Below are 27,381 nucleotides of genomic sequence, written 5' to 3'. Positions count from 1 at the left end.
CCCTGGTTCCACATTCTCTTCTAAACCTGGCTTAAATTTCCGGTAGTTCCCTGTTGATGTACTGCTGCAGCCGCTTTTGAATGATATTCAGCAAAATTTTGTTTGCATGTGATATTAATGATACCAAACCCAGTGCCATCGAGTTGATTCTGACTCATAGCGACCCTATAGGACAGAGTAGAACTGCCCCATAGAGTTTCCAAGGAGCGCTTGGCGGATTCGAACTGCCGACGCTTTGGTTAGCAGCTGTAGTACTTAACCACTACGCCATTAGGATATTAATGATATTATTCAATATTTCCACATCTGGTTAGATCACCTTTCTTGGGAATAGGCATAAATATGGATCTCTTCCAGTCTGTTGGCCCGGTAACTGTCTTCCAAATTTCTTGGCATAGACAAGTGAGCACTTCCAGCACTGCATCCATTTGTTGAAATATCTCAACTGTTATTTTGTCAATTCCCGGAGCCTTGTTTTTTGCCAATGCCTTTTTTTTTTTTCAGTACAGGCTGGACTTCTTCCTTCAGTACCATTGGTTCCTGATCATATGTTACCTTCTGAAATGGTTAAATGTCAACCAGCACTTTTTGGTATAGTGACCCCGTGTATTCTTTCCATCTTCTTTTGATCCTTCCCGTGTTGTTTAATATTTTCCCTGTAGAATCCTTCACTATTGCAACTTGAGGCTTGAATTTTTCTTCAGCTCTTTCAGCTTGAGAAATGCTAAGTGTGTTCTTCCTTTTGGTTTTTTATCTCCAGTTCTTTGCACATGTCATAATATTTTACTTTGTCTTCTTGAGCTACCCTTTGACGTCTTCTGTTCGGCTCTTTTACATCATCATTTCTTCCTTTTGCTTTAGCTATTCAACCTTCAAGAGCAAGTTTCAGAGTCTCTTCTGACATCTATTTTGGTCTTTTCTTTCTCTCTTGTCTTTTTAATGACTTCTTGCTTTCTTCATGTATGATGTCCTTGATGTCATTCCACAGCTTGTCTGGCCTTTGGTCTTTAGTGTTCAACGCGTCAAATCTATTCTTGAGATGGTCTCTAAATTCAGGTGGGATATACTCAAGGTCGTACTTTGGCTCTTGTGGACTTGTTCTAATTTTCTTTAGTTTCAACTTGAACTTGTATATGAGTAATTGATGGTCTGATCCAAAGTCGGCCCTGCCTTGTTCTGACTCATGTTCATTGCAGCATTTTTACAATAGCAAAAAGACATAAACAACTTAAGTGTTCACCAACAGATGAATGGATAAAAAAACTATGGTACACATACACAATGGAATAATACACAAGGATAAAGAACAATGATGAATCTGCAAAACATCTCACAACATGGATTAATCTGGAGGGCATTATGCTGAGCGAAATAAATCAATCACAAAAGGACAAATACTGTATGAGACCACTATTCTAAAAACACGTGAAAATGTTTCCACACACAAGGAAACAATCTTTGTCAAGGAAGGGGATGGGTAGGGAGGGAAAAACACTAACTAGATAGTAAGTGGTAACTTGGGTGAGGAGTAGGATGGTACACAATACTGGGGAAGTCAGCATAACTTGACCAAGGCAAAGTCATAGAAGCTTCACAGACACATCCAAATGGTCTGAGAGACCGAGTTACTGGGCCGAAAGCTGGGGACCATGCTCTTGGGGGACATCTAACTTAAATGGCATAACATAGTCTATAAAGAAAATGTTCTATATCTGACTGTGGTGAGTAGCAACGGCAATATTAAAAGCCTTTGAGCAGCCATCTAAGATACATCTACTGATTCCATCCCGCTAGAGCAAAGGAGAATGAAAAAGACAAAAGACACGAGGAAAAGATTAGTCCAAAGGACTAATGTACCACAACTACTACAACCTCCACCAAACTGAGCTCAGAACAACTGGATGGTGCCTGGTTGTCACCACCAACGGCTCTAGCAGGGATCAGAATAGAGGGCCCTGGACAGAGCTGGAGAAAAATGTAGAGCAAAATTTAAATTCACACACACACAAAAAAGACCAGGCTTGCTGACAGAGACTGGAGAAACCCTGAGAGTATGGTCCCCGGACACCCTTTTAACTCAGTACTGAAGTCACTCCTGAGGTTCACCCTTCAGCCAAAGACTAGACATGTCTATAGGGCCAACAGCAACAAGTGTGAGGGACGTGCTTCGTAGTTCAATCATGTATACAAGACTAGTGGGCACGCCAGCCCAAAAGCAAAGACAGGAAGGCAGGAAAGAACAGGAAAACTGAACAAATGGAAACAGGGAACTGGAGTGACGAAGCGGAGAGTGTTGACACGTCAAGGGGTTGGCAAGCAATGTCACAAAACAATTTGTGTATTAACTGTTTAATGAGAAACTAATTTGCTATGTAAACTTTCACCTAAATCACACAAAAAAATCTGAAAAACAAAACAAAATGTAGCTGTTGAGGCTGCTTCTATACAACCAAATGCCTCAGGGATTTGGTTCCTTGCTTTGGAGGTTTAGGGTCATGGTAGTCATATTTTAAGTAGAACATTGGATTAACCAGAGCCTTTCCCTTTTTAAGTTCTCATTCATTCATTCAAGCATTCATTGATTCACCTCTTGAAGAGAGGCATTGGTGTAGTGGAAACAGTCTGGTCTTTAGACTCTTAAGAGTTCGAATTACACTCCACCCCTCAGTGGCTCTGTGACTTATGGTGAGGTAAATAACTCTTTAGAATCTCAGTTCCTCACACATACAAAGGGCCCACAAATATTCCCTCAGACAGTTGCCAGGAGGCAGAGCAGAAAGCACAGGGCCCAGCCCAGAGTGGGTGCCTGAAAGTCACACTTTTTCTTTCAATCACCGCATTTATTCACTTATTCATGTGATCAGCGAATGCCTATGGAATGTGGTGGAGGTCCCTGCCAGCACTCCACCCTTACTGCAGCCTTTCAGCTTCCAGGCACACCTGCCCAACCCCAGTCGCCAGGACTTGAAATGATTCCAGTGGGAGCTTTCTCTAGCTGTTGGGTCTTGCTTAGCCCGCGATGCTGGAAGGGCCAGGGAACTCATGTCTCCTGGCAGCAGCCCTCAACTAAAGGCTGAATGAAGGGTTAGTGGTAAACACCTGGCTCTCTTCCCCTTCAGGTGGGATCACTCCGCGGTGTGTTCTACACTGTCTGCCAGGGGTCCCCAGTGGGATTGGCTTCCAGTGCCCACAATGGCCATTTGCTCCATAATGAAGTTTATCAGCTCCTTCCCTTCCCTGTCTCACTTCCTCACCCCTCTAGCAGTGTTTTCTGGGATCACCTCCCAAACAAACTACAGTCAATCCTCGTTATTCATGGATTCCATATTTGCAAATTTGCTTAAATTTATTTGCAGCCCCAAAATCTATACTCGCAGCTTTTTCTTGGTCATTTGTGGACGTGTGCAGGATGGTGAAAATCTGAGTCGTCCTGCGCGCACATTCTCAGCTGAGGTTGAACAAAGTGACTCTCTGCCTTCTTTCAGCTCTCATCCTGTAAGCCAGTGTCCTTTTCTTGGTCTATTTACTGCCCAGTCTTTTGCATTTTTATGCTTTTTCTTGGTGATTTCAATGTTTAAAATGGCCCCCAAGCATAGTGCTGAAGTGCTGTATAGTGTTCCTAAGCACGAGAAGGCTGCAATGTGCCTTATGGGGAAAATACGTACACTACATAATTTTCATTCAGGCAAGAGTTATAATGCCGTTGGCCATGAGTTCAATTAATCAACATTACATATTAAATAAGGTGTCTTCAAGCAGAAACATACTTAGAAAATATTTTGTATTGATCGGTTGACAATGTTGTACCCAGAAGCTCACAGGAGCAATGGTTTAGTATTTGCTATTTCAGTGTTCACAGGGACTTTATAGGTCATAACCACCACAGATAACGAGACTCCACTGTACTTGTACTGGAATTCTTGTCTCAAGGGCTGCTTCGGGGACAAAAGATCTGGGGGGATAACCTAAAGCAAGTGTCTACCATGTGTTAGCTATGTGCTGGAGATGCAGAGGTGGTGGGACCGAGTCACTTCCTTGGGGTGTGCATAGTCAGAGGCAAAGAAATCTAAAATACCTATTCTAATATAGCAAAATGGTGGGAATTAAAAGTGTTACGGGAGTTGAGAGAAAGGATGCCGAAGGGGTCTGTTTAAGACTTCTCAGAGGACAGTAATTTCGAGCAAGGTCTTAATGGAGGCACCGGAATGAGGGCGAGTCTCTGCGGACACCAGTGTGTGAGGAACCGAGCTCCCTGACAGGCCGTGGGCTCTGGATGGCTGGTTGACTTGTGACTTACTCTGTAGGGTCAGTCAGGAAGGGTCAAGGCCACGCCTGTCCACTCTGGGACAGGCCACCACACTCAGGGCAGATGAGGCTTGGTCAGCCAGTTGACCCCAAGGCCTCTGCCGGAGAGGGTGCCTGTGTTTCTCTGAGGAGCAGAAGGAGGTGTGAAGGGGCTGGGCCGACGCCTGGGTGGGTCTGGTGCACCAAGCTGAAGGCTATTTGGAAGAGACAGAGCCTGGCCAAAGCGCAGGATGGGTCTGCTATGCAGAATGACATTGGGAAGCCGGAGCAAACTGAGGAAAAGCATGGGCAGTGAGGCCCACGAGGATGCCCACTTGGCTTAGTGGACAGGCCCTTTCCCAATGGTCTGACCCAGACCCTGGAATCGTCCTTCCGCTAGTGATTTGTTTCATCGAGATTTCAATACTAACAATAAACAAGCTAGCAGCAAACGTTTATTGAGCTCTCACCATCTGTGAGGCACTGTGCTAAGGGCCTGACATGGACCGTCTCATGTAGTCCTCATTCCCATGATGTTATCCCCACTTTACAGAACTCTGCAGCGCAATGGCTTTCTCAAGGTCAGCTTGCCTAACACTTCACTCCCTAACACTGCATGAAACTTCATCATTTACAGGTGTCTTGTGTGTATATCGTATCTGTAGTTTACCTCCAAAAGCTGCAGCTTAGAGAAGCAAAGTGACTAGCACAGTGGTTCTTTGCAAAAGCTGTCAGTGCTTAGCCTGCAGCCAGTCCTTTGTGCTCCTGGGACTGGCTAATGCCTACAGGTAAGGGGAGGGTTTTCAGGACTGGCACACACTGCCTGCCATTTCCCAAGGTTTCGTGGAATGGACCCCGTATCCAGGGGAGGATTATCCAAAAGGCAAGGCTTACTTTGCTTACCAGGTCATTTGCAGTGAACAATTTCACATTTTTTCACCACATCAAAGAGTCTGGCATGGCTGGCATCTGTCTGTCTCCCAACCCTATAGCATCTTCCTATAGAATCAAAGCCTCTTTTCAAATTTATAATCCCTGACAGGGGCAGATGACCCAGTAAGCCAGGTAAGTATGGGCTTACTTATGCTTACTTACTCATCTGTAGTGAACAATTTCACATCTTTGATGTGGTAAAACCCATGTAAAATTGTTGACTATAGATAATATAGTAAACAAGGTAAGCACAATGCTTACCTTGCCTATTGGATAATCCATCCCTGCCTGTATATGGGCATGGAGGTTCCATTCAGATCTTAGCTGAGGCTGCCCCTTATAGAGAGTTCCTACATTCTCCAAGGGCCATACCGCTCTATTATTGAGACCAACTGCTAGTTGCCCTTTATTATTTTTTTGTATTATTATTTATATACTTTTGCTGGTTTATTTATTTTTTTTTGCATTAGAGTTAAGAAAACGAAATGTTTCTTGTACCCATAACTCTGTTGAGACCAGACAGGCCCACCTCAAAATGTACAGAGCCCAGGCCAAGGGTACAAATGGAGGCCCATGAACCATGTGTCTAAATGTTTTAAAATTATAAATTTTAAAATTTATAAATTATAAATCAAACCAACAAACTGTAACATACAGCTCATTCTATTCTCTTGCCTCCTTAACATCTTGGAAGGCCAGGTTCAAATTTAGAATTTTGAGGCTCCTTGGAGTTCCATGGGGCCGTGTGGGAAGAGACAGTCAGCGTCCCTCACCCTGTTCATCTTCATCTTCTGCGTGAGAGGCCCGCACACGCTCCAGAACCAGGCTCGAAGCTGGAGCATGGTCAAGAAAGATTAAGGCAGGGCAGCTGGCTCCCAGTGGATAGGACCCCTCATTCTGTGGGGAAGCTCAAGCTGGAGGAAGGCCAGAATGCAACCCCCTAAAGCCCAGGGGTTTCGGGAGGTATTAGGGCAAAGTTGGAACTAGATACAGATCAAGAAGGCTGTACACTTACAGAAAAACACGGTAAGGCACTTGTGTGTGTGTGTATGTTCCTTGGTGGTCCTTGTTGGAGCTGAATGTCTAGTATTCAAAGTTGTCTTTTGTTGAAATCATATAGTCCAGTGTTTCACTAAGTCTTGTTAGATACCTGGCCTGCATTTGCACCTAACTCTTTGGCCCTGCTCGGCTCTCCTCCATTCGGACCCAGGCTCTGGCTGTGCGAGCAGGCTTCTAGCATAACCCTGGAGGTGGACTTTGCATGAGGTCTCCTGCTTCCAAAATCTCTCCACATCTTTGGATTCTGGGCAGAACACACCAACTGTCAAAAGACATTTTTGAGTCAGTCATAGATAATTGAACTGACTGGGTCTCAGATTTGAATTGAAAGAATTTTTGTTAATTTTGTTAGGTATGATAATTCTTAAGAAAACAGACCTTATTGATTAGACAAACATACTGAAGCACTGAAAGATAAAATGATGCGTCTGCTGGGATGTGCTTTAAAATTGGGTAAGGAGGAAGAGTCTGTGTGTGGAGGGGGACAAGGGAAATACAAGTGAAAAAAAGTGACAAAAACTGGCTGATGGCGGGGTGGGGGGAGGCATTTTACTATTCTCTTTACTTTGTATACTAAAAACCCTTGGTGGCGTAGTGGTTAAGTGCTATGGCTGCTAACAGAAAAGGTTGGCAGTTCAAATCCACCAGGCACTCCTTGGAATTTCTATCAGGCTCTACTCTGTCCTATAGGGTCACTATGAGTCAGAATTGGACAGGCAAAGGGTTTGGTTTTGTTTTGGTTTACTTTGTATGTTTGAACATTTCCATAACAAAAAGTTTAACAACAAATTCTCACCCAACACTCATCATGGAAACTATTAAGCACCAACTAATGCTTTTTTTTTTAATGCCAGGCATCTGGGCATTAGGAATCTCTGGTCTTTACCATAACTCATAACCCATTGCCGTCGAGTCAATCGCAACTCATAGCGACCCTATAGGACAGAGTAGAACTGTCCCGTAGAGTTTCCAAGGAGCGCCTCGTGGATTTGAACTGCCGACCTTTTGGTTAGCAGCTGTAGCACTTAACCACTACAACACCAGGGTTTCCAACTTTACACAACTCCTTAAAGAAGGCATAGTTTCCTCCTTCATAAAATCGGCATGAGATCCTCTCCCAAAGGGTTGTTGTGAGAATTTAGTGCAACAACGGATGGAAGGAGCTAGCACGCGCTCAGTAAAGGCTCCTTGTATTGAGTCTCCAAACCCGTACCCGTGGCCGTCGAGTCCATTCCGACTCACAGAGACCCTATAGGACAAAGTAGAACTGCCCCAGTGGGGTTTTCCAAGAATCGGCTGATGGATTCCAATTGCCCACTTTTTGGCGGCCGAGCTCTTAACCACTGTGCCACCAGGGCCCCAACTGAGTCATAAAACCAAAAAACCAAACCCACTGCCGTCGAGTCGATTTCGACTCATAGCGACCCTACAGGACAGAGTAGAACTGCCCCACAGAGTTAAAGCCAAGTTAAATCTAGTCGGGAGATGCAATGTGACAGCGGCTGTCGCCTCCTACAAGGCTCCCAGCTCTTCTCCCTGAGGGTGGTGTCTGAGCTCCAGGTTTTCAGCTTACTCCGGGGTGGGACTGACTGACCTTCACATGGCACCGCCTCTCCCGTTCCCCTGGGTGCGGGCTCCGACCGCCCCTCTCCTCAGAGGTCTCTCTCTTCCGGGCACAGACCCCAGAAACGGCGGCGCGTGGCCAGCGGCCCTGAGGGAGCGGCGACTCCGCCCCAACGCCCTCGCCTGGCTCGGCGGGCTGGGACAGGGTACGGCGCGGGAGTCGGGGGTGGGACTAGGTGGGACGTCCCGGCCCCTTCCTGCTTCCTCCCAGAGCCCGCCGGGGCTGCCCCTGAGCGCCGCCTCCGCAGCCGCCCTCGGTCCTCGGCGCCGGAGCCCGAGGACCGGCCGGATCCCGCCTTCCCGGCTGGGACCAGACAGGATTCGGGTAAGCGCGACCCTTTCCGCCTGGATGGTGGGGGGCGCGCCGGGGCGGGCCTGGGGGTGGCCGGGATGGGGCAGGACCCGGGAGCGGCGGGGGCGCCCTGGAGGGAACCCGGGGTGGGGTCTGTACGGAGAGGGATTGGGGCGGCTGGGGGAGGGGGAGTAGAGCGGCAGAGTGGTGGAGGTCTGGGGGGGGGGTCCGAGCCTGGGGGAGGGGTCCGAGCCTGGGGGTGGGGTCCGAGCCTGGGGGAGGGGTCCGAGCCTGGGGGAGTCGACGCGGCGGGCTGGCGGGAAGAATGGGGAGGCGGGGGGAAGTGGCCAGCGCAGAGGCTCGGGGGGTGGCTGGCAGGGGGCGCTAGGGGCAAGGGGCGGGGTGGTGCCGGGGGTCTTTGGCTGGACGCACCCTAGCCTTTCATCTACCAGAGGAGCACGGACAGCCCTATGGACCCCCAAAAGGGACCCCCGCCCTTTAGGTAGCTCCAGGACTTGCTCTCCCAAACCGGGGTTTCTGGACTTAACTGACCTGCGCGTTCATCCCCTCCCTTACCTATTCATTTCAAAACCACCGCACACCAGGGCCACGGTTTATGTGTGGGTGTCACACACGTGACCTGTTCACCTCCTCTCTCCCTTACGGTCTGCCTGTAGCCCCTCATCACCCCAAGGAACATTCGCTGCCGTAGATGGAGGTCCCTGCAAATCCGTGCCGCGGGCTCAGCAAATTTGCTCAGGGGGTGAACTTAGGAGAAAGCCTCCAGTGAAAAAACCTACTGGGATGCAAGTAGGGGGTCCTTATCAGAGTCCCACACATCCCGCCAGCCAGGAGAGACCTGGGATAAACTAAAAAAAACCAAACCCGTTGCCGTGGAGTCATTTCTAACGCATAGGGACCCATTAAAATTGAATCCCCTATGGAAGTCTTCCAAACCAGGGCTCTCAAATTGTGGTTCTGGTACAGCAGCGTCTGCATGCCTGAGACCTTGCTAGAAATGCAGGTTCCCCGTCTCACCCAGACCTACTGAATCAGACACGATAACTAGTCGTCCTGGTGATTTGCATGCAGGCTATAGGTTAAGGAACCCTATTCTAAAACATGGGAGCATGAAGAGTCTGAACCGGGGGTGGGGACAGGTGAGGTGCCCTTTGAAGTAGTAATATGACTCCCACCTTAGAGATGAAGCAGTGGAGACTCAGAAATTGTAAGTAACTTTTCCAAGGTCACCCAGCAAGGAAGGGAGGAGCTGGAAGTCATGCCTCGGAATAGGAGTGACCCCTGTGGTGAGGAGGCCCAGACCTCTGAGGCCCCTGAGCAGAGACAAGTGTTTCCAGACTCTCAGCTTGCCCACCCCACTGCACAGTCGGGAACTGCCCTGCACCCCAGCTTTTGGGTGAGCACTGGTCTGTGTGAAGTGCTAGGGACAAGGACAGACCCAGTGTGTAAGGACGGAGCAGGGAGGACCTACCTCACCCTTGACTACTGGCCGTGTGCCTGGGCACATGTCCAGCCTTCCCTGTTGGTCCCTCATCAGTTTTATGGGGATGGACGCTCCTGCCAGGGACCTGGCATTCCAGCTGGCTCTGGCTGGTGGCCCAAGGTGGGCCAGGGTCCATCCTGTTGTCCTTCCCAGCCCCTCTCGAGCCTGGGTGTGAGGGAGGGTCTCCGGGCATACCACTCTAGAGCAGGTTCTCAACCTCGGAACTGTTGGCATTTGGGGGCTGGAGAAGTTTTTGTAGTGGGAGGTGGAGGGGTGGGCTGTCCCCTAGCACCCCCTCCCGGCTGTGAGAATCAAAAGTGTCTCCAGACGTTGCCAAATGTCCTCAGAGAGAAGGTAGCCCCAGTTGAGAAGACTGCTCCAGAGGTAACGCTTTCAGTGTTCAGCCTGTCTCCTCCCTGTGGGTTAAGGCTTTCCTTCGTCCACAGCCCACACTTGCCAGAGGAAGACCCTCCAGCTGGTGCTTTTCTTCAGAGGCTTGGCTTGCTCATTTGTACTGATGTTTAATGATACAGGTATGAACACATCCTCCTTATAAGCCACTCAGTGTTACAGCGAAGTGGACGGTGCCTTTGACCACTGTCCACTGGGATGTAAGATCCCTGCTGACCTACTGGCTGGACCTCTGTCCCGGGGACTCCCCTCCCTCTCCAGAGGTATCCCCTGGCAGACCTTTTCCTCTGGGTTTGCTTACGTGTCTCCTGAAGGTGGGCCGTAGAACAGAATTGTTGGGGCCATCCTGCAGTGCTCTCCTCACTCAGCGATTTCTCTCGGGGACACAGTGCCCCACCTCATTCCTTTGTCTGGATCACAGTGTGGACAGCAGCAGAGCTAAGCACTGGGTGTTCCCATTTGCCGCCCCGTGCCAGGCAAAGCAGCTGTGGAAGCTCGTGGGCCTGCTCCGTGTGCACATGTGCGTGTCATCACACAGCCACTGCCTTGTCGGGGCTTTTAGAGACTGGGTCATCACTGGAGGCATCCAGCCACATGCCCACAAGACGTGTGAGGCGCATTTCTCTCTGCCTTTTCAGCCACTTAGTAACACCGACGTTTTCATCTGGGGCCCGTCTGATGGGTGAATGGGGCCTTTCACAGTTGGCTTTAGTTTCATTTCCCTGGCCCTGGAAAGATGACTGTTCCCTTCTATGTATGGGACATCTGCGCTTCTCCTCTGTTCCGTGCCTGCTTATGGCCTTTGCCTGTTTCTTTGCTGGGTTTTTTTTTTCCTTGTTGGTTGTCTGTTCTACATGTTCCAAATATGTTCTCATTGGCTTTTGCTTGTCTTTTAATTTTTTATAGAACTTTTATCATACAGAATATTTAAGCTTTGATGTAGTCAAATTCATCATTTTTTTCTCTCTGCCTTTGCATGTAACATATATGGTGTTTTGTTTTCTTGTTTTGAAGAGCTTCCCTACCCCAACTTTTAGGGCCTTAAATCCTTGGTTTAGGGGCAAAAATCCTTCTGACAGACCACTTTCCTGGCTGCTTAGGCAAACCAAGCCATGTCCGATTGACACGGGAGACACAGAGCACCCCTCTGTTCTGTCAGTAGGGTGCCGGTATCTGGGCACTGCATGTAGAGACACTGTCTCCCTTTTGAACTTTGTGAACACCTAATTCATTACTTTAATGGAGTTACTGAGCAAGCAGTCTTTTTTAAAGATCTCCAAGAGCCACTGTGGTTACAGCCCATTTACACGGTTAATAAATCATAAACAGATTTAACAAATGCCGCAAACATTTAGATGTTGACTGCGTGTGTATATTTAATCAAATTCTTCTGAATATTTATTTAAAACTATAATGTATCTGATTTTTTGTGGTGTTTTAAATGGGCACACAGTATTATAATGGTTACGAAAGGAATCAGTTCATTTACACCAAAATGGGTTATAAAACCCAAATATCATGGATATGAATTTATATAGTCATTATCTTCATTACTCTTCCCAGTGGTTTTCCTAGAGTGTAAGTACTTTCACTACTGTTTTTGCACCTTCTTAGGGTTTCAGGATTCTCACCAGATCTAAGAGGAAAGAAGTAACGGTCTCGGGCCAACAGAGATAGTAAGAGGAACTGGGCTATCCAGGGATTGCTTCTTGGTTGGGAAATAGGGCCAGGTCATGCATTGCAAAGTGACTCCGATCTCTGTGTCATTGGGCTGAGCCCTGTTTTATCACAAAATTTTCATTGCTATGCCATGAGACCCTTAGGTTTGTGTGTTTTTTTTTTTTCATAATTTATTTTTGTTGTTGAGAATACACACAGCAGAACATACACCAGTTCAATAATTTCTGCATGTACAATTCAGTGACGTTGAGTATATTCTTTAGTTGTGCAGCAATTCTCATCCTCCTTTTTTCCTCCTCCATTAACATAAGCTTACTGGCCCCTAAATTTTCTATCTAATCTTTCAAGTTGCTGTTGTCAATTGATCCCATGTAGATTGATCTTAAAAGAGCACAGTACTCCAGGCTAATTTCTTTACTAGTTAAGCTAAACTATTGTTTGGTTTTGAGAAGCCTTCAGGGAATATTTTAAAGTGCAAGGTTTAAAGATTATCTCAGAGTAAAGTTTCAGGAGTTCATCCAGCCTCCACGGCTCCAGGAAATCTGGATTCCATGAGAATTCGAGATGCTGGTCTGCATTTTTCCCCTTTTGATCAGGAGTCTTCTATGCAATCTTTGATCAAAATGTTCAGTAATGGTAGCCAACCACCATCCGGTTCTTGCCTCATGGCCAAGGAGGCGGTTGTTCATGAAGGCACTTAGCCACACATTCCATAACCTCCTCCTAGTCCTAACTCTCCTTCTTCCTCTGTTGTCCCAGGTGATGTAGACCAATTGTTGTGCCTTGGATGGCTGCTTTCAAGCTTTTAAGACCCCAGGTATTATACAACGAACTTGGAGGTAGAACAGAAGCACTAAACATATTATTAGGCCAATAAACTGGGATGTCCCATGAAACCATGACCCTAAACCTCTAAACCAAGGAAGGTTAATGTCTTTCTTATGGATTTTATTATTATTATTATTTAATTTTGAGACTTGTAGTCTTTCTCAGCAATGGGGAAGTCCTTCCATTTTGCTTGGCTGGCAGCACCAAGCTCCTTGTCCTGACTTTACAATGCAGTGACCTGGTTTCCTGGTATATTTGGAAACTCATTTGTGTCTTACCTGAATCTCAGTGCAATCAGTAGGGTGACCCAGAGGGTCCATTCCTTTGAGGATGAGGGGTTGAGTATGTCATGATGTCTCTCTAATTGGATAGTTCTTGGAAAACATTTTTGGATCCTCTTTTTAATTGGTTATTTTGTCTGACCACCTGTGCTATTCGGCAGCTGAACCTTCTTTGTGCTTGGTTATTCCTTGACTGTAGTTGTTAATCGAGCCTCTATGCTCTTGGCACAACTCCTACTTTTTCCAGTACTGTGTTGACTTGCTCACACATTTTTGTTCACTCTTTTCTGCACGCACAAATCACTTCTTCATGAAGTGACGTGGTATAATTGCATTAACAAAAGACCTGGCTGTGGAGTCAAAACTTCTACCTGTTAAATACAACAAAGAAAGATTTCTACGATAGGATATATTTAATTCTGTATTGATTTTAATTCATGATTGAGTTTGTATGCTGTTTAATTTTATTCATTCTTTATTGATTTTTATACACCCTAATATTAACTTTAACTTTTCTCTTTTGATACCATAATGAACTCATGGTCTTTTATAGATTCAGCCTGTAAAATGATAATTATACTGTATTTAGTGTTGTTTGATTCTTGAATAGTCATTGTTTGACAATGGTGGTCTACTTAAATTTTGCTCCTTTGTCATTTTGGAGCCCTGGTGGCGAAGTGTTTAAGAGCTCAACTGCTAACCAAAAGGTTGGCAGTTTGAATCCACCTTGGAAACCCTGTGGGGCAGTTCTACTCTATCCTATAAGGTTGCTATGAGTGGCAATTGACTTGGTGGCAACGGGGCTTGTTGACATTTTAGCCCCTGCTCTGACACCTTTGAATGCATCTTGTCTTCTGGCAGCAACAGAATATTCCAAAGCCATTTTAATATTTTTTTCTACCCCAGTTTATGGAGTCCATTATCCTAGTGTTAGAGAGAAAAATCTGGGTGCCAAGGTTCGTGGGCCACCCCCATGATGGGGAGATGGCCTGCTGCTATGGACTACTTTTAGAAGTGGGAGAGCTGGAAAACATGTTTTTCAAGGTTAGAGTTCATATTGATTTTTATCACTTCGATATCATGTACCCAACTTTCCTTCGAGCATATGACTGCATCGGTAACTAAGATTTTTCTCCCACATCGACAGTCTTTAGTTCTGTATGCTTTTCCAAACCCAGAGAAAAGTGGATTCAACTGTTACAGAATCACAAAATGGGAATATATTAGTTATCGTTTGGTGCCTAACCCAGTGCTCCAGAACTTAGGGATTTAACACAACACTGATTTATCATTTATCAATATTCTCTGGGTTACCAGGGTGATTCTTCAGCTCCACAGGGGCCACTCATGGGCCCTGGTTCGTTTAGTTTAGTGGGGAAAGCAAGAGAGTGATCTTTAAAAGCAGAGTATATTCTCATGTCACTGTCCAGCTTAGAACCCTCAATGCTGTCCCACATCACACTTGGGATAAAATCCACACTCCTTACTCACCCGGGAGGCCCTTCCTGAGGGGCACTGCTTGCTCTCTGCCCCATCTCCTGCTGTGCTCGTTCCCTGTCTTTGTGTCCCAGGTGTGCCAGCCTCTTTGCCTTTTCTTCCTCAAGGGAAGGAACTTGTTCCTGCCCCAGAGCTTGTGTACTTACTTGCAGCTTCCTCTGCCCGGACAGGTCTCCCCAAACTTTTGCACAGTTGCCTCCTTTTTTGCTGATTACGGTTCAGTAAAAATGTCACCCACTCCTTAAGGGCCATCTTTGATGGCCCATCCAAACCATTCCCTCCAGCCTCCCCAGATGGTGAATTCACTGTGTTAGTGTTCTTCATACTTGCCTTTCTGTTGTTTATTTATTTGTTTACTTGATTACTTCTATTTCTGCCTCTACAAAAAACCTGGTGCCGTCGAGTTGATTCCGACTCATAGTGACCCTATTGGACAGAGTAGAACTGCCCCATAGAGTTTCCAAGGAGCGCCGGGCGGATTCGAACTGGTGACCCTTTGGTTAGCAGCTGTAGCACTTAACCACTACGCCACCAGGGTTTCCTTTCTGCCTCTAGAGTGTAAATTTCCTGAAAAGCAGGGCATTTAATCTGTCTTGCTTTTCACTGTATTGTTGGTGCCTAGAACATGCCCAGCACAAAAGAAAAGAATAAGACATTATTTGCTAAGTAAATGATGAATCAGTGATTCTGAGTATATAGAGAAGGCCACTGCTAGTTTTGTCTGTAAATTTTAATTGCTTTAAAAAATACAATGGAAAGGAAAGAGGCCCCGATAAACAAAGCATTACTGAAGAAACAGCAAAGTAGGAGGCCTCACACTACCTGATCTCAGAACCTACCATATAGCCACAGTATTTGAAACAGCCTGGTACTAGTACAATGACAGACACATAGACCACTGGACAGAATCAAGAACCCAGATGTAAATCCATCCACCTATGGTCAGCTGATTTTTGACCAAGGACCAAATTTCATTAAATGGGGAAAAGACAGTCTTTTTAACAAATTGTGCTGGCAAAACTAAATGCCTATCTGTAAAAAAAGAAACAGGACCCATACCTCACACCATACAAAAAACTAACTCAAAATGGATCAAAGACCTAAATATAAAATCCGAAATGATAAAGATCATGGAAGAAGAAGTAGGGACAATGCTAGGGCCCTAATACATGGCATAAATACAATACAAACCATAACTAACAATGCACAAACACCGGAAGATAACTGGGAGCTCCTAAAAATTAAATCCTTATGCTCATCAAAAAAATAAAAAAAGAACAGAGACAGAATGGGGAAGAATTTTTGTCTATGACATATCTGACAAGGGTCTAATCATAATCTCTAAAATGTATAAAATACTTCAATACCTCAACAACAAAAAGACAAATAATCCAACTTAAAAATGAGCAAAAGATATGAACAGACACTTCACCAAAGACCATTCAGGTGGCTGCTAACAGACACATGAGGAAATGCTTGTGATCATTAACCATTAAAACAAACAAAAAAACACATTGTCATGGAGTCGATTCTGACTCATAGTGACCCTAAGAGAAATGGAAATCAAAACTACAGTGAGATAACCACCTCACCCCAACATTACTGGTACTAATCAAAAAAACAGAAGATAACAAATGTTGGAGAGGTTGTGGGGAGATTGGATCTCTTATGCATTGCTGCTGGGAATGCAAAATGGTACAACCACTATGGAAAACAATATGGCACTTCCTTAAAAAGCTAGAAAAAGAAATACCATACTATCCAGCAATCCTGCTCCTAGGAATATATACTAGAGAAATAAGAGTCCTTACACAAATAAACATATGCACAGCCATGTTCATTGCAGCACTATTAGCAATAGCAAAAAGATGGAAACAACCTAAGTGCCCATCAACAGATGAGTGAATAAACAAATTATGGTACATACACACAATGGAATACTATGCAACAATAAAGAACAATGATGAATTCGGAAAACATCTCAGAACATGGATGAATTTGGAAGATATCATGCAAAGTGAAATAAGTCACTCACAAAAGGAAAAATACTGTATGAATGAGACCACTATTATAAAACCTCAAGAAAAGGTTCACACATAGAAAAAAACAATGTTTGATGGTTACGAGGAGGGGAAGGGTGGGAAGAGAAATCACTAACTAGATAGTAAACAAGTGTTAACTCTGGTGAAGGGAAAGACAACACAGATGTAGGGGAAGTCAGCACAACTTGACCAAGGCAAAGTTGTAGAAGCTTCCTAGACACATCCAGACACCTCGAGGGACCGAGTTACTGGGGCTGAGGGCTGGGGACCATAGTCTCAGGGGACAGCTAGGTCAATTGGCATAACAGTTTATAAAGAAAATATTCTACACCCTACTTTGGTGGGGAGCGTCTAGGGTCTTAAAAGCTTGCGAGCAGCCATCTAAGATACATCTCTTGGTCCCATCCCATCCAGAACAAAAGAGAATGAAGAAAACCGAACACACAAGGAAATATTAGTCCCAAAGGCTAATGAACTACATGGACCACAGCCTCCACCAGCCTGAGCCCAAAAGAACTAGATGGTGCCTAGCTGCCACCACTCACTGCTCTGACAGGGATCACAATAGAGGGTTCTGGACAGAGCAGGAGAAAAATGTAGAATAAAATTCAAATTCACAAAAAGACCGGACTTACTGGTCTGACAGAGACTGGAGAAACCCCTGAGACTATGGCTCCCAGACACCCTGCAAATCCAGCTAACCCAGAACTAAAGCCTCCTCCAAAGTCCATCTTTCAGCCAAAGTTTAGACAGGTCTATAAAACAAACAATAATACACGTGAGGAACATGTTTCTTAGTTCAATCAAGTATATGAGACCAAATGGCAACACCTGCTCATAAGCAAAGACAAGAAGGCAGGAATGGACAAGAAAACTGGGCGAATGGACACGGAGAACCCAGAGTTTAAAAGGGGAGAGTGCTGACACATTGTGGGGATTGCAACCAATGGCAGAAAACAATTTGTGTATAAATTTTTGAATGAGTAATTCACGCTGTGAACTTTCACCTAAAGCACAATAAAATAAATATGCAAAAAATAGTGCACATTCATTGGGGAAAAGTCCAAACAATATAGAAGTGTATAAAATGAAAAGAATTGTATATTCATGTCTTCCCCACCCAAAGTAATCCTTTCTCCTACATTGACTGGCTTGGTACATGGTGGGGACTTCTTATGAGAAGGAAGAGGTGGGAGAGACAGAATTGGAAGAATCGGGAGTTCTGTATTAGCCTTGTGATATTCGAGATGCCTCTTAGATGCCCGAGTCAGCATTTGGTTGTCCAAACCTGGATCTTGGGTGAGGTCAGAGCTGGAGATATAAATAGGAGGCAACGGCACATTGTTGTCCACAGGACTCGATGAGAACATCAAGTGATGGGTTGTAGACAGAAGAGAGATGAGGGCAGGGTCTGGAGCATGCCAACGTTTGGAGGGCAGAGGAAGAAGCAGAGAAAGAGCTGCCAGTGAGGTAGGAGGAAAACGAGGTGACCGTGGCATGTGGAAACCCAAAAAGGGCTGCCAGATAAAATATAGGGTGCCCAGTTAAATTTGAATCTTAGATAAACAACAGACAATACGCTTAGCATAAATATGTCCCATTGCTGATTCTGGCAACCCTAAGCCAGAAGAAGGACTCTCAAGGAGATCCACATGGATGAAAATCAACCAGGGCACCAGTCACATAAACCTTTTTTTTTAGGATGCCAGACACAAGATGGCTCCAAAAGAACTTCTAACTTGGGGAAAGAGAGTGGGAAGTTTTATGTTGTTATTGTTTGCTGTCGAGTTGATTCCGACTCATGTCGTTGTTAGGTGCTGTTGAGTCGACTCCGACTCATAGGGACCTTATGAACAACAGAACGAAACACTGCCCGGTCTCATGCCATTACAACAATCGTTATACTTGAGCCCATTATTGCAGCCATTGTGTCAACCCATCTCGTTGAGGGTCTTTGTCTTTTTGATGACCCTCCACCAAGCATGGTGTCCTTCTCAAGGGACTGGTCCCTTCTGATAACATGTCCAAAGTATGTGAGACGAAGTCTTGGCATCCTCACTTCTAATGAGCATTCCGACTGTACTTTCCAAGACAGATTTGTTCATTCTTCTGGCAGTTCATGGCATATTCAGTATTCTTCGCCAACACCATAATTCAAAGGCATCAATTCTTTGGTCTTCCTTATTCATTGTTCAGCTTTTACATGCATATGAGATGATTGAAAATGCCATGGCTTGGATCAGGCATACCTTAGTCCTTAAAATGACATCTTTGCTTTTTAACACTTTAATAGATCTTTTGCAGCAAATTTGCCCAGTGCAGTGTGTCGTTTGATTTCTTGACTGACGCTTCCATGGCCATTGATTACGGATCCAGGTAAAATGAAACCTTTGACAACTTCAGTATTTTCTCCATTTATCATGATATTCTTATTGGTTCAGTTGTGAGAATTTCGGTTTTCTTTATACCAAGGTGTATCCTATATTGAAGGCTGTGGTCTTTTATCTTCATCAGTGAGTGCTTCAAGTCCTCTTCACTTTCAGCAAACAAAGTTGTGTCTTCTGCATATTGCAGGTTGTTAATAAGTCCTCCTACAAACCTAATGCCCTGTCCTTCTTCATACAGTCCAGCTTCTTGGACTGATTGAATAAGTATGATGAAAGGATATAACCCTGATGCATGCTTTTCTTGACTTTAAACCACGAAGTATCCCCTTGTTCTGTTCGAACGACTACCTCTTTGTCTAAGTACAGGTTCCTCATGAACACAACCAAGTGTTCAGGAATTCCCATTCTTTGCAATGTTATCCATAATTTGTTATGATCCACACAGTCAAATGCCTTTGCAATAAAACACAGGTAAACATCTTTCTGGTATTTTCTGCTTTCAGTCAGGATCCATCTGACATCAGCAATGATATCCCTTCATTCCAAGTCCTCTTCTAAATCCAGCTTGAATTTTCGGTAGTTCCCTGTCGATACACTGCTGCAACTGCTTTTGAATGATCTTCAGCAAAATTTTATGTGTGTGATATTAAAGATATTGTTTGATAATTTCTGCATTCTGTTGGATCGCCTTTCTTTGGAATGGGTACAAATATGGATCTCTTCCAGTTGGTTGGCCAAGTAGTTGCCTTCCACATTTCTTGGCACAGACAAGTGAGCACTTCCAGTGCTGCATCTATTTGTTGAAACATCTCAATCGGTATTCGATCAATTCCTGGAGCCTTGTTTTTCGCCAATGCCTTCAATGCAGCTTGAACCTCTTCCTTTAGTACTGACTCACAGTGACCCTATATAGTGGAGTAGAACTGCCCCATGAGGTTTTCTTGGCTGTAATCTTTATGCAAGCAGATCACTAGGTCTTCGTCTTGTGGAACCCCTGGGTGGGTTCACAGCCAAGTGCTTAACCACTGCGCCACCGGGGAGATACAGGCCAAAACTCACCTAGAGGAGGGTGGCCCAAGTACAGCTAATTTTAAAAACAGGAACAGAAGGGTTGCTCTTATGGATTAGCAGCCACTGCAGGTAGTCTGGACTTTATCCCCACCCATTAACCCATTGCCCTTGAGTCCAGAGGGATAAAAAGGAACTGGAGCTAAAGTCACTGCAGGAGGGGCTAGGGGAGAGCAGCTGGGGGTGGGGGGTGGGGACAAGGAGGTGAGAAGGCCACAGTGAGAATTTCTCAATCTCAAGTCCTTCAGAGTCTTTCACAACTTTAATGAGTTTTTCTGAGAAGTATACTAAGATCAGGAGAGGGAAAGCATTCAGGGTGGCCTTATGTAGGTCGTTGCTGACATTGGCAAGAGCAGTTTCTATAGAGAGGAGTGACAAAATGTGAGTTTAAGAGATTTCAGGGCTGATCAAGGAAAACGACATGCCCATGAGATGGCAGTGTTGCACAACAAGCCATTTATTGGGGCCATGTGTTGGCAAGGGAAACCCTGGTGAAGTAGTGGTTAAGAGCTATGGCTGCTAACCAAAAGGTCGGCAGTTCAAATCCACCTGGTGCTCCTTGTAAACCCTATGGGGCAGTTTTAGTCTGTCTTATAGGGTCGCTATGAGTCAGAATCGACTCGACGGCAACGGGTTTGGGTTTTTTTTTTATTTTGGTTTTGGTGTCAGCAGGAGCCCTGGTGTTGCAGTTGTTATGAGCTTGGCTGCTGACCATAAGGTTGGCAGTTCGAATCCACCAGCCACTCCTTGGAAACCCTATGGGTCAGTTCTTCTCTGTCCTATAGGGTCGCTAAGTCAGAACTGACTCCATGGCAATGGGTTTTTTGTTTTTTAATGTGTTGACAGGTTTTGCACACCGAGGAGATCCCTCACAGCAAAAGAGTCTCCAGAGACAGGAAAGGCACTCTCCAAAGACTCCAGGGGACCACCAGAAGGGGAAGAAAGCAAGGGAACTCCCTGGGGAGAGGACAAGTGGAGGGGGGAGGCTTATGTGTCTGGGTAATGTTGCTCAACAGTGAGATGGGGAGTCTTTGGGTCAGAGAGCTCAGAAGGGCAGCAGCGGCTTAACGTCTTTATCACTGCAGAGTTTGCCTTATCTATGGCTACCAGTTGTTGGGCAGAGTTTCTCTAGATATGCAAAGCAGGCAAGCTTTAAATAGCTAAAATCAGCTTATTTAGGATACTTTTTAAAGCAATTGGATGTCTCCGAATTTGAGTTGGGCACTGGCTGCAGGCTCTTTTAGGCTAAAGGGCTCCAGCCTGCTATGAAGAAATAAACAACCAGGGACCAATACACAGAGGCCATCTTTGGCTCATTTATATGGCACAGAGCCTGATTGAGAGGGGTTGGGGGTGGGGTCATAGAGACATTTGGGACAATTCTTTCTATAATTTTGCTATAAAGAGGAGGAGAGAAACCAGGCAAGAGCTAGAAGGTAGCTTGAGGTCAACCAAGTTTTTTAAAGAGTCAGACCCCAGATCTGCCATTCTGGTAGAGGGGAGGAGCCGAGGAGGCAGGAGGGTGGAGACCCTTGTGGGTGTGAGTCCTTGGGAAGGCAGAGGTGGGCTCTGGGCACAGGGGAGGGCTGGTGCTCCGGAGCTTCTGTAACCCTCCGCTTCCTCTTCTGTATAACAGGGTGATCATAGTAAGACTTTGTTATCGTTGTTGCTAGTTGCTGTCTAGTCCATTCCAACTCATGGCAACCCCATGTGTGCAGAGTAGAACTATGCTCCACAGAGTTTTCAAGACTGTGACTTTCAGAAACAGTTTGCCAGGCCTAATTTCCAAGGTGCCTCCAGGTGGGTTTGAACCACCAACCTTTTGGCTTGTAGTCAAAATGCTTAACTGTTTGTACCACTTAATGGGGATTTTCAAGGATTAAATGAGATAAAGGAGCTCTGCTTGGATAATTGGTAGCTGTATCTATTATTTTTTTAAAGAGATTAAGGATAGGACACTGCCAGGGACCTAGGATCCCCTACCCCTGTTCTGCTAAGCACACTCCCTCCCTGTGGGTTCCAGGGGAGCTGTATGGAGAGGCAGAGTGGGACTTAGAGAACATGCTGGTAGCTCTCCATGGCACTGGCTACTTCCAGTGGTGCTGGTGTTGAATCGTGCTGTTGCAGAGGAGCCCTCTCCCCCCCCACTTCTTCTCCCTCTGTTACCCACATCCCCACTACGGTTAGGCCATAGTGCTTGTGACTCAGGTTACCAGCACTGCTGAGGCAAATGTGGCAGGAATTTAAAGAAAGTGGTTGGCTCTCCCAAGCAGACAAGCAAGAGGGCTGGGGCAAGAAGGCCATGAGGAAGGTGCAGCATGGGTTCCTGTAAATATGTCCCAGTGAATGGCTTGGACCTTGGCCAGTCAGGTGAGCAGCAGCTCCTGCTTTCAGGATCATGGTGGCAGGTGGGGGCAGGAGGAAGGGGTACTGGTGTGGCAAGGACAGATACCTTTTGCCCCTGTTATTGGACTGCTCTAAGTTCTTTAGGTCCCTGGGTGATGTAAGTGGTTTGCCATTGCCAGCTAAACTAAAGGTTACCAATTTTGAACCCACTCAGCAGCTGTGCGGTAGAACTTGGCAATCTGCTTTTGTAAAGATTACAGCCAAGGAAATTCTATGGGGCAGCTCTACTGTAGCACAGGGCGCTGCCATGAGGTGGAATCAACTCAACAGCAATGGGTTTTTCTTTCTTTTTTTTTTTTGGCAAGTCGTTTAGGAAGGTGGGAGTCACATCAGAATAAGTAATTGTCATCTTTGTTTTTGTTGGTTTATTGCCTGTTTCAATAAACCTAATCCTGCCTTGGCTCATATTCTTCAGACTGGGTGGCTGGGGACAGTTGCTGTACCTTCAAGGACCTCTCCTAAAGACTTGAGGCTTCTCCTCTATATTCCTCTTACTCCTGCACATTTGGGCTTTCCTCACAGGCTGCAAGTCTCCTTTGCTGACTTGACAAACCTGCTCCTCACAATACAATGCTCTTACGCCAATGAGAAACAACAGCTGGCCCGCGGGGTAGGTCTGGTGACTTCCACCTACCTGCTGCTACAAGTTAATGCATGTGGTAACATATCCCTGCTGAGTTCTTTCCTCCACTCCTCCTGAATCTGGAAATCCTGTGGGGCGAGAGGTGGGGGTGGATTTTATTAGGGTGGGTAGAGTAAGCCCCCCACCTCATTCCTTGCCTGAAAAGTTCTGAGATCAGCTCGAAAATAAGACGGGAAGGCATAATCATTATATCTATACTCAAATAGAGGATAGGAGGGTATATACATTTTATTATATAAAGAAACAGGATCCAGAACACTGATTTTTTTTTTTTTTAATTAAAATGTGTGTGTAAACATTGGAAAGATATACACTAAACTTAGCATTAGTTACTTGGGGGTAGTGAAATTATTGACTATTTAAACATATTTGAGAAGCCCTCATGGCACAATGGTTAAGTACTCAGCTGCTAACTGAAAAGTCGGTAGTTTGAACCCACCAGCTGCTCTGCAGGACAGCGATTTTGCTCCCATAAAGATTATAGCCTAGGAAACCCTATGAGACAGCTCTGTTCTGTCCTGTAGGGTCACTATGAGTCAGAATCGACTCAATGACACACGATAACAAAATGCTTTTCTGTATTGTCTGAGTTACGTTTCTCGTGAACATATATTACTTTTGTAATCAGAAAAAATTCATTTTTATTTTGAAAAGAGAAGTAAGTCGGAGTGGTCCATCAGTAGAGTAAATGAATTGATGGTAGTATGTTTATGCAGTTGACTTCTATACAACAATAAAATAAAGTGAATTCAGTAGCGTGGCTGAGTCTCAGAAGCATAATGTTGAGTGAAAGAAACCAGATATGAAAAGAAGATATAGAGTGTGATTACACTGATCTAAATTACACGGTAAGCAAAACTCAACTATATTGTTTAGTGCTGCGCACAGAGTTAGTAAAACTAAAGAAGGAAGAACAAACTGAGGACATAATTACCTCTGAAGACAGGACAGAGGTCACCTCTGGTGGGGAGGAGGGGTTGTTATCTGGAACTGGCTCAGAGGGTTTTGGGAGGCTGGTCCTCTTCTACTTCTTAACCTTAGTGGATTATGAGGGTGTTCACTTTAAAATTATCAATTTTTTTGAGCGTATACCAAATATGGCTTTAATAAAAACAAAAATGGGCAATAACAGTGTTGAAAAAGATGCGGTGTAATTAGAATCCTCATACATTGTTGGTGGGAATGTAAAATGGTATTGTCACTTTGGAAAAAAAAAGTTACTCAAAAAGTTAAACATAAGTCAACACAACTGCACTAAAGCAAAAGCAAAGAAGTTTCCTGAATAAACTGAACTCTTCAAAGGCCATCATAGCAGGGGCGGGGGTTTGAGGACCATGGTTTCAGGGGACGTCTGCGTCAACTGGCAAAATAAAATCTGTTAAGAAAACATTCCGCATCCAACTTTGGAGAGTGGCGTCTGGGGTCTTAAGCGCTAGCAAGCGGCCATCTAAGATGCATCAATTGGTCTCAACCCACCTGGAGAAGAAGAACACCAGAGACACAAGGTAATTATGAGCCTAAGAGACAGGACCACATAAACCAGAGACAACATCAGCCTGAGGCCAGAAGAACTAGATGGTGCCTGGCCACAACCGATGACTACCCTGACAGGGAACACAACAGAGAACCCCTGAGGGAGCAGGAGAGCAGTGGAATGCAGACCCCAAATTCTCATAAAAAGACCAGGCTTAATGGTCAGACTGGGACTAGAAGGACCCTGGAGGCCATGGTCCCCACACCTTCTGTTAGCCCGAGACAGGAACCATTCCCAAAGCCAACTCTTCAGGTAGGGGTTGCACTGGAATAAGGGATGGAAAATGATACTGGTGAAGAGCGACCTTCTTGGATCAAGTAGACTATGTTGGCATCTCCTGTCTAGAGGGAAGATGAGAGGGCACAAGGAGCCAGAAGCTACCCTAATAGACACGAGGAGACAGTGGAGGGAAGAATTGTGCTCTCTCATTAGAGGGAGAGCAATTAGGAGTGTATAGCAAGGTGTATGTAAATTTTTGTATGAGAGACTGACCTGGTTTGTAAACTTTCACTTAAAGCACAATAAAAATTAATTAAAAAAAAAAAAGTTAGACATAGAGTTGCCTGTGTGACCCATCTTTTCTACTCTTGGGTATATACCCAAGATAACTGAAAGCATATATTCACACAAAAATTTACACATGGATGTTCATAGCAGTTTTATTCAAAATAGCCAAAAAGCGGGTACAACCCGAATGTCAATTAACTAATGAATGGATAAACAAAAGTGGCATATCCATATAATAGAATGTTAAAAAATCGGCCATAAAACAAATGAAGCACTGATACACACTACAACATGGATGAAACTGAAAACATTATGCTAAAGTGGTATCTCAATGTGGTTTTGTTTTACATTTTTCTGATGACTAACGTTGAAGCGTGTGCTTACTGGCCATTTGTATATTTTCTTTGTAGAAATGTCTATTCAAGTCCTTTGCTAATTTTTATATTGAGTTGTCTTTTTATTGTTGATCAGTGTTATTTATATATTCTGGGTGGACAGATAGACCAACTGCCAGATAACTATCATCTGGTTGACTCTAGATCATGGCGACCTTATGTTCAACAGAACAAAACATTGCGCAGTTCTGCATCATCACAATTGCTGGCATGTTTGAGGATTACACTCCTTTTGTTAAATTTATTTCTATTTTATTCTTCTTGATGCTATTCAAAATAGTTGTTTTCTTAATTTCATTTTTGGATTGTTCATTGCTGGTCTATAGAAATAAACTGGTTTTTGTGTGTTGATCGTGTGTCTTCCAACCTTGCTTAACTCATTTATTAGTTCTAAGGTTATTGTTTTGTTTTGGTTTTTTGTTTGTTTGGGTGTGTGTATTAGGATTTCCTGTGTACAAAATCATGTCATCTCTGAATCCAGATAGTTTTACTTCTTCCTTTCCAATCTGGATGCCTTTTTTTTTTCTTTCCCTTGCTTAATTGTCCTACCTAGAATTTCCTGTACAATGTTGAATAGAAGTGGTGAGATTGGACACCTCTATCTTTTCCTAATCTTAAGCAGAAAGCTTTCAGTCTCTCATTATTAAGTATGATGCCAGCTGTGGGTTTTTAGGAGATGCCCTTATTCAGATTGAAGAAATTCCCTTCATAATCTGTTGAGTAATTTTATCATGAAAGGGTATTGGATTTTGTCAAATGCTTTGCATCTATTCAGATGATCATTGTCCCCCCATTTTTCTATTAGTATCATGTATTACATTGATTGCTTTTCCTGTGTTGAGCCAGACTTGCATTCCTGGAATGAATCCAACTCAGTCATGTTGCATAAGCCTTTTTATAAGTTGCTGCTGGATTTGGCTTGTTAGCATTTTGTTGAGGATTTTTGTGTCTGTATTCATAAAGGACATTGGTCTATAGTTTTCTTGTGATATCTTTGTCTGGTTTTTGTATCAGGGGAATATTGGCCTCATAGAACAAGTTGTGAAATGTTCCCTCCTCTTCTATTTATTGGGAAAGTATATGAAGAATTGGTGTTAATTCTTCTTTAAACATGTGGTAGACTTCACCAGTAAAGCCATCTGGTCTTGGGCTTCTCTTTGTGGAAAGTTTGTTGGTTAGTAATTCATGCTCTTTCATTGTTATAGGTCTATTCAACCTTCTGCTTTTTCTTAAATCAGTCTTGGTAGTGTGTGTGTTTCTAGAACACTGTTCATTTCATCTGTTTTCTAATTTGTTGGTATACATTAATTCATAGTATTCCCTTATAATAATTTTTTTTTTTTGTAATTTTGGTAGTAATGTACCCTCTTTCGTTTCTAATTTAAGTAACTTGTCTCCTCTTTCTCTTTCTTACTGATTATAGGTAGTCCCCGACTTACAATTTAATTGTTTTAAAAAAGCGATTATATCATTTTCTGTCCTGTAATTGAAGAGTTTAAACCATTTACGTTTAATACAATTACTCATAAAAATTTATGCCTGCCATTTTGCTATATGTCTTATGCCTTTTTTTGTTCCTCAATTCCTCTATTACTGCCTTCTTTTGTGTCAAATATTTATTTTCTATTGTGTCATTTTGATTCCTTTGTCATTTCTTTTACTATATATTTTTGGGTTATTTCCTTAGCGGTTACCCTGAGAATTACAATTAGTATCTCAGTTTGTAACAACCTAGTTTGGATTATAACAACTTAATTTCACTAGTATATGAAAACTTTGCTTCTTTATGGTTTCATTTCCTCCCCTTTTGTGCTCTTATTGTCAAACAAATTACATCTTTAAACATTGGGCACCCACCAACACAGATTTATAGTTATTGCTTTATGCAATTGTCATTTAAATTAGATAAGAGAAAAAAGAGTTGCTAACAAAAAAATATATTTACACCCACTAACCAGCTGCTGTGAGTCAATTCCGGTTCATAGTGACCCTATAGGACAGGGTAGA

General features: G+C 44.2%; 1 protein-coding gene across 4 annotated transcripts in view; it reads left to right on the top strand.

Annotated features, from left to right (window-relative positions):
- Nucleotides 1-8,121: 8,121 nt before the first annotated feature.
- SLC41A3 (solute carrier family 41 member 3) overlaps nt 8,122-27,381 on the top strand; it is a 77,557-nt gene continuing 58,297 nt past the window's right edge. For 2 of the 4 annotated variants that reach the window (XM_023547844.2, XM_064274775.1), the window contains exon 1: nt 8,606-10,228. In XM_023547844.2, the coding sequence (XP_023403612.1) occupies nt 10,213-10,228 (16 nt within the window). In that variant the 5' untranslated portion in view covers nt 8,606-10,212. Of the gene's footprint in view, nt 8,225-8,605; nt 10,229-27,381 lie in introns of those variants that run through there. The other 2 variants (XM_023547843.2, XM_003409722.4) reach the window with 2 other exon arrangements.

The sequence above is a fragment of the Loxodonta africana genome, chromosome 22 (genome assembly GCF_030014295.1).
Source record: "Loxodonta africana isolate mLoxAfr1 chromosome 22, mLoxAfr1.hap2, whole genome shotgun sequence".
Taxonomy (NCBI): Eukaryota; Metazoa; Chordata; class Mammalia; order Proboscidea; family Elephantidae; genus Loxodonta; species Loxodonta africana.
Note: the sequence above shows the minus strand (reverse complement) of the source record. Positions and strands in the feature narration are given on the sequence as shown.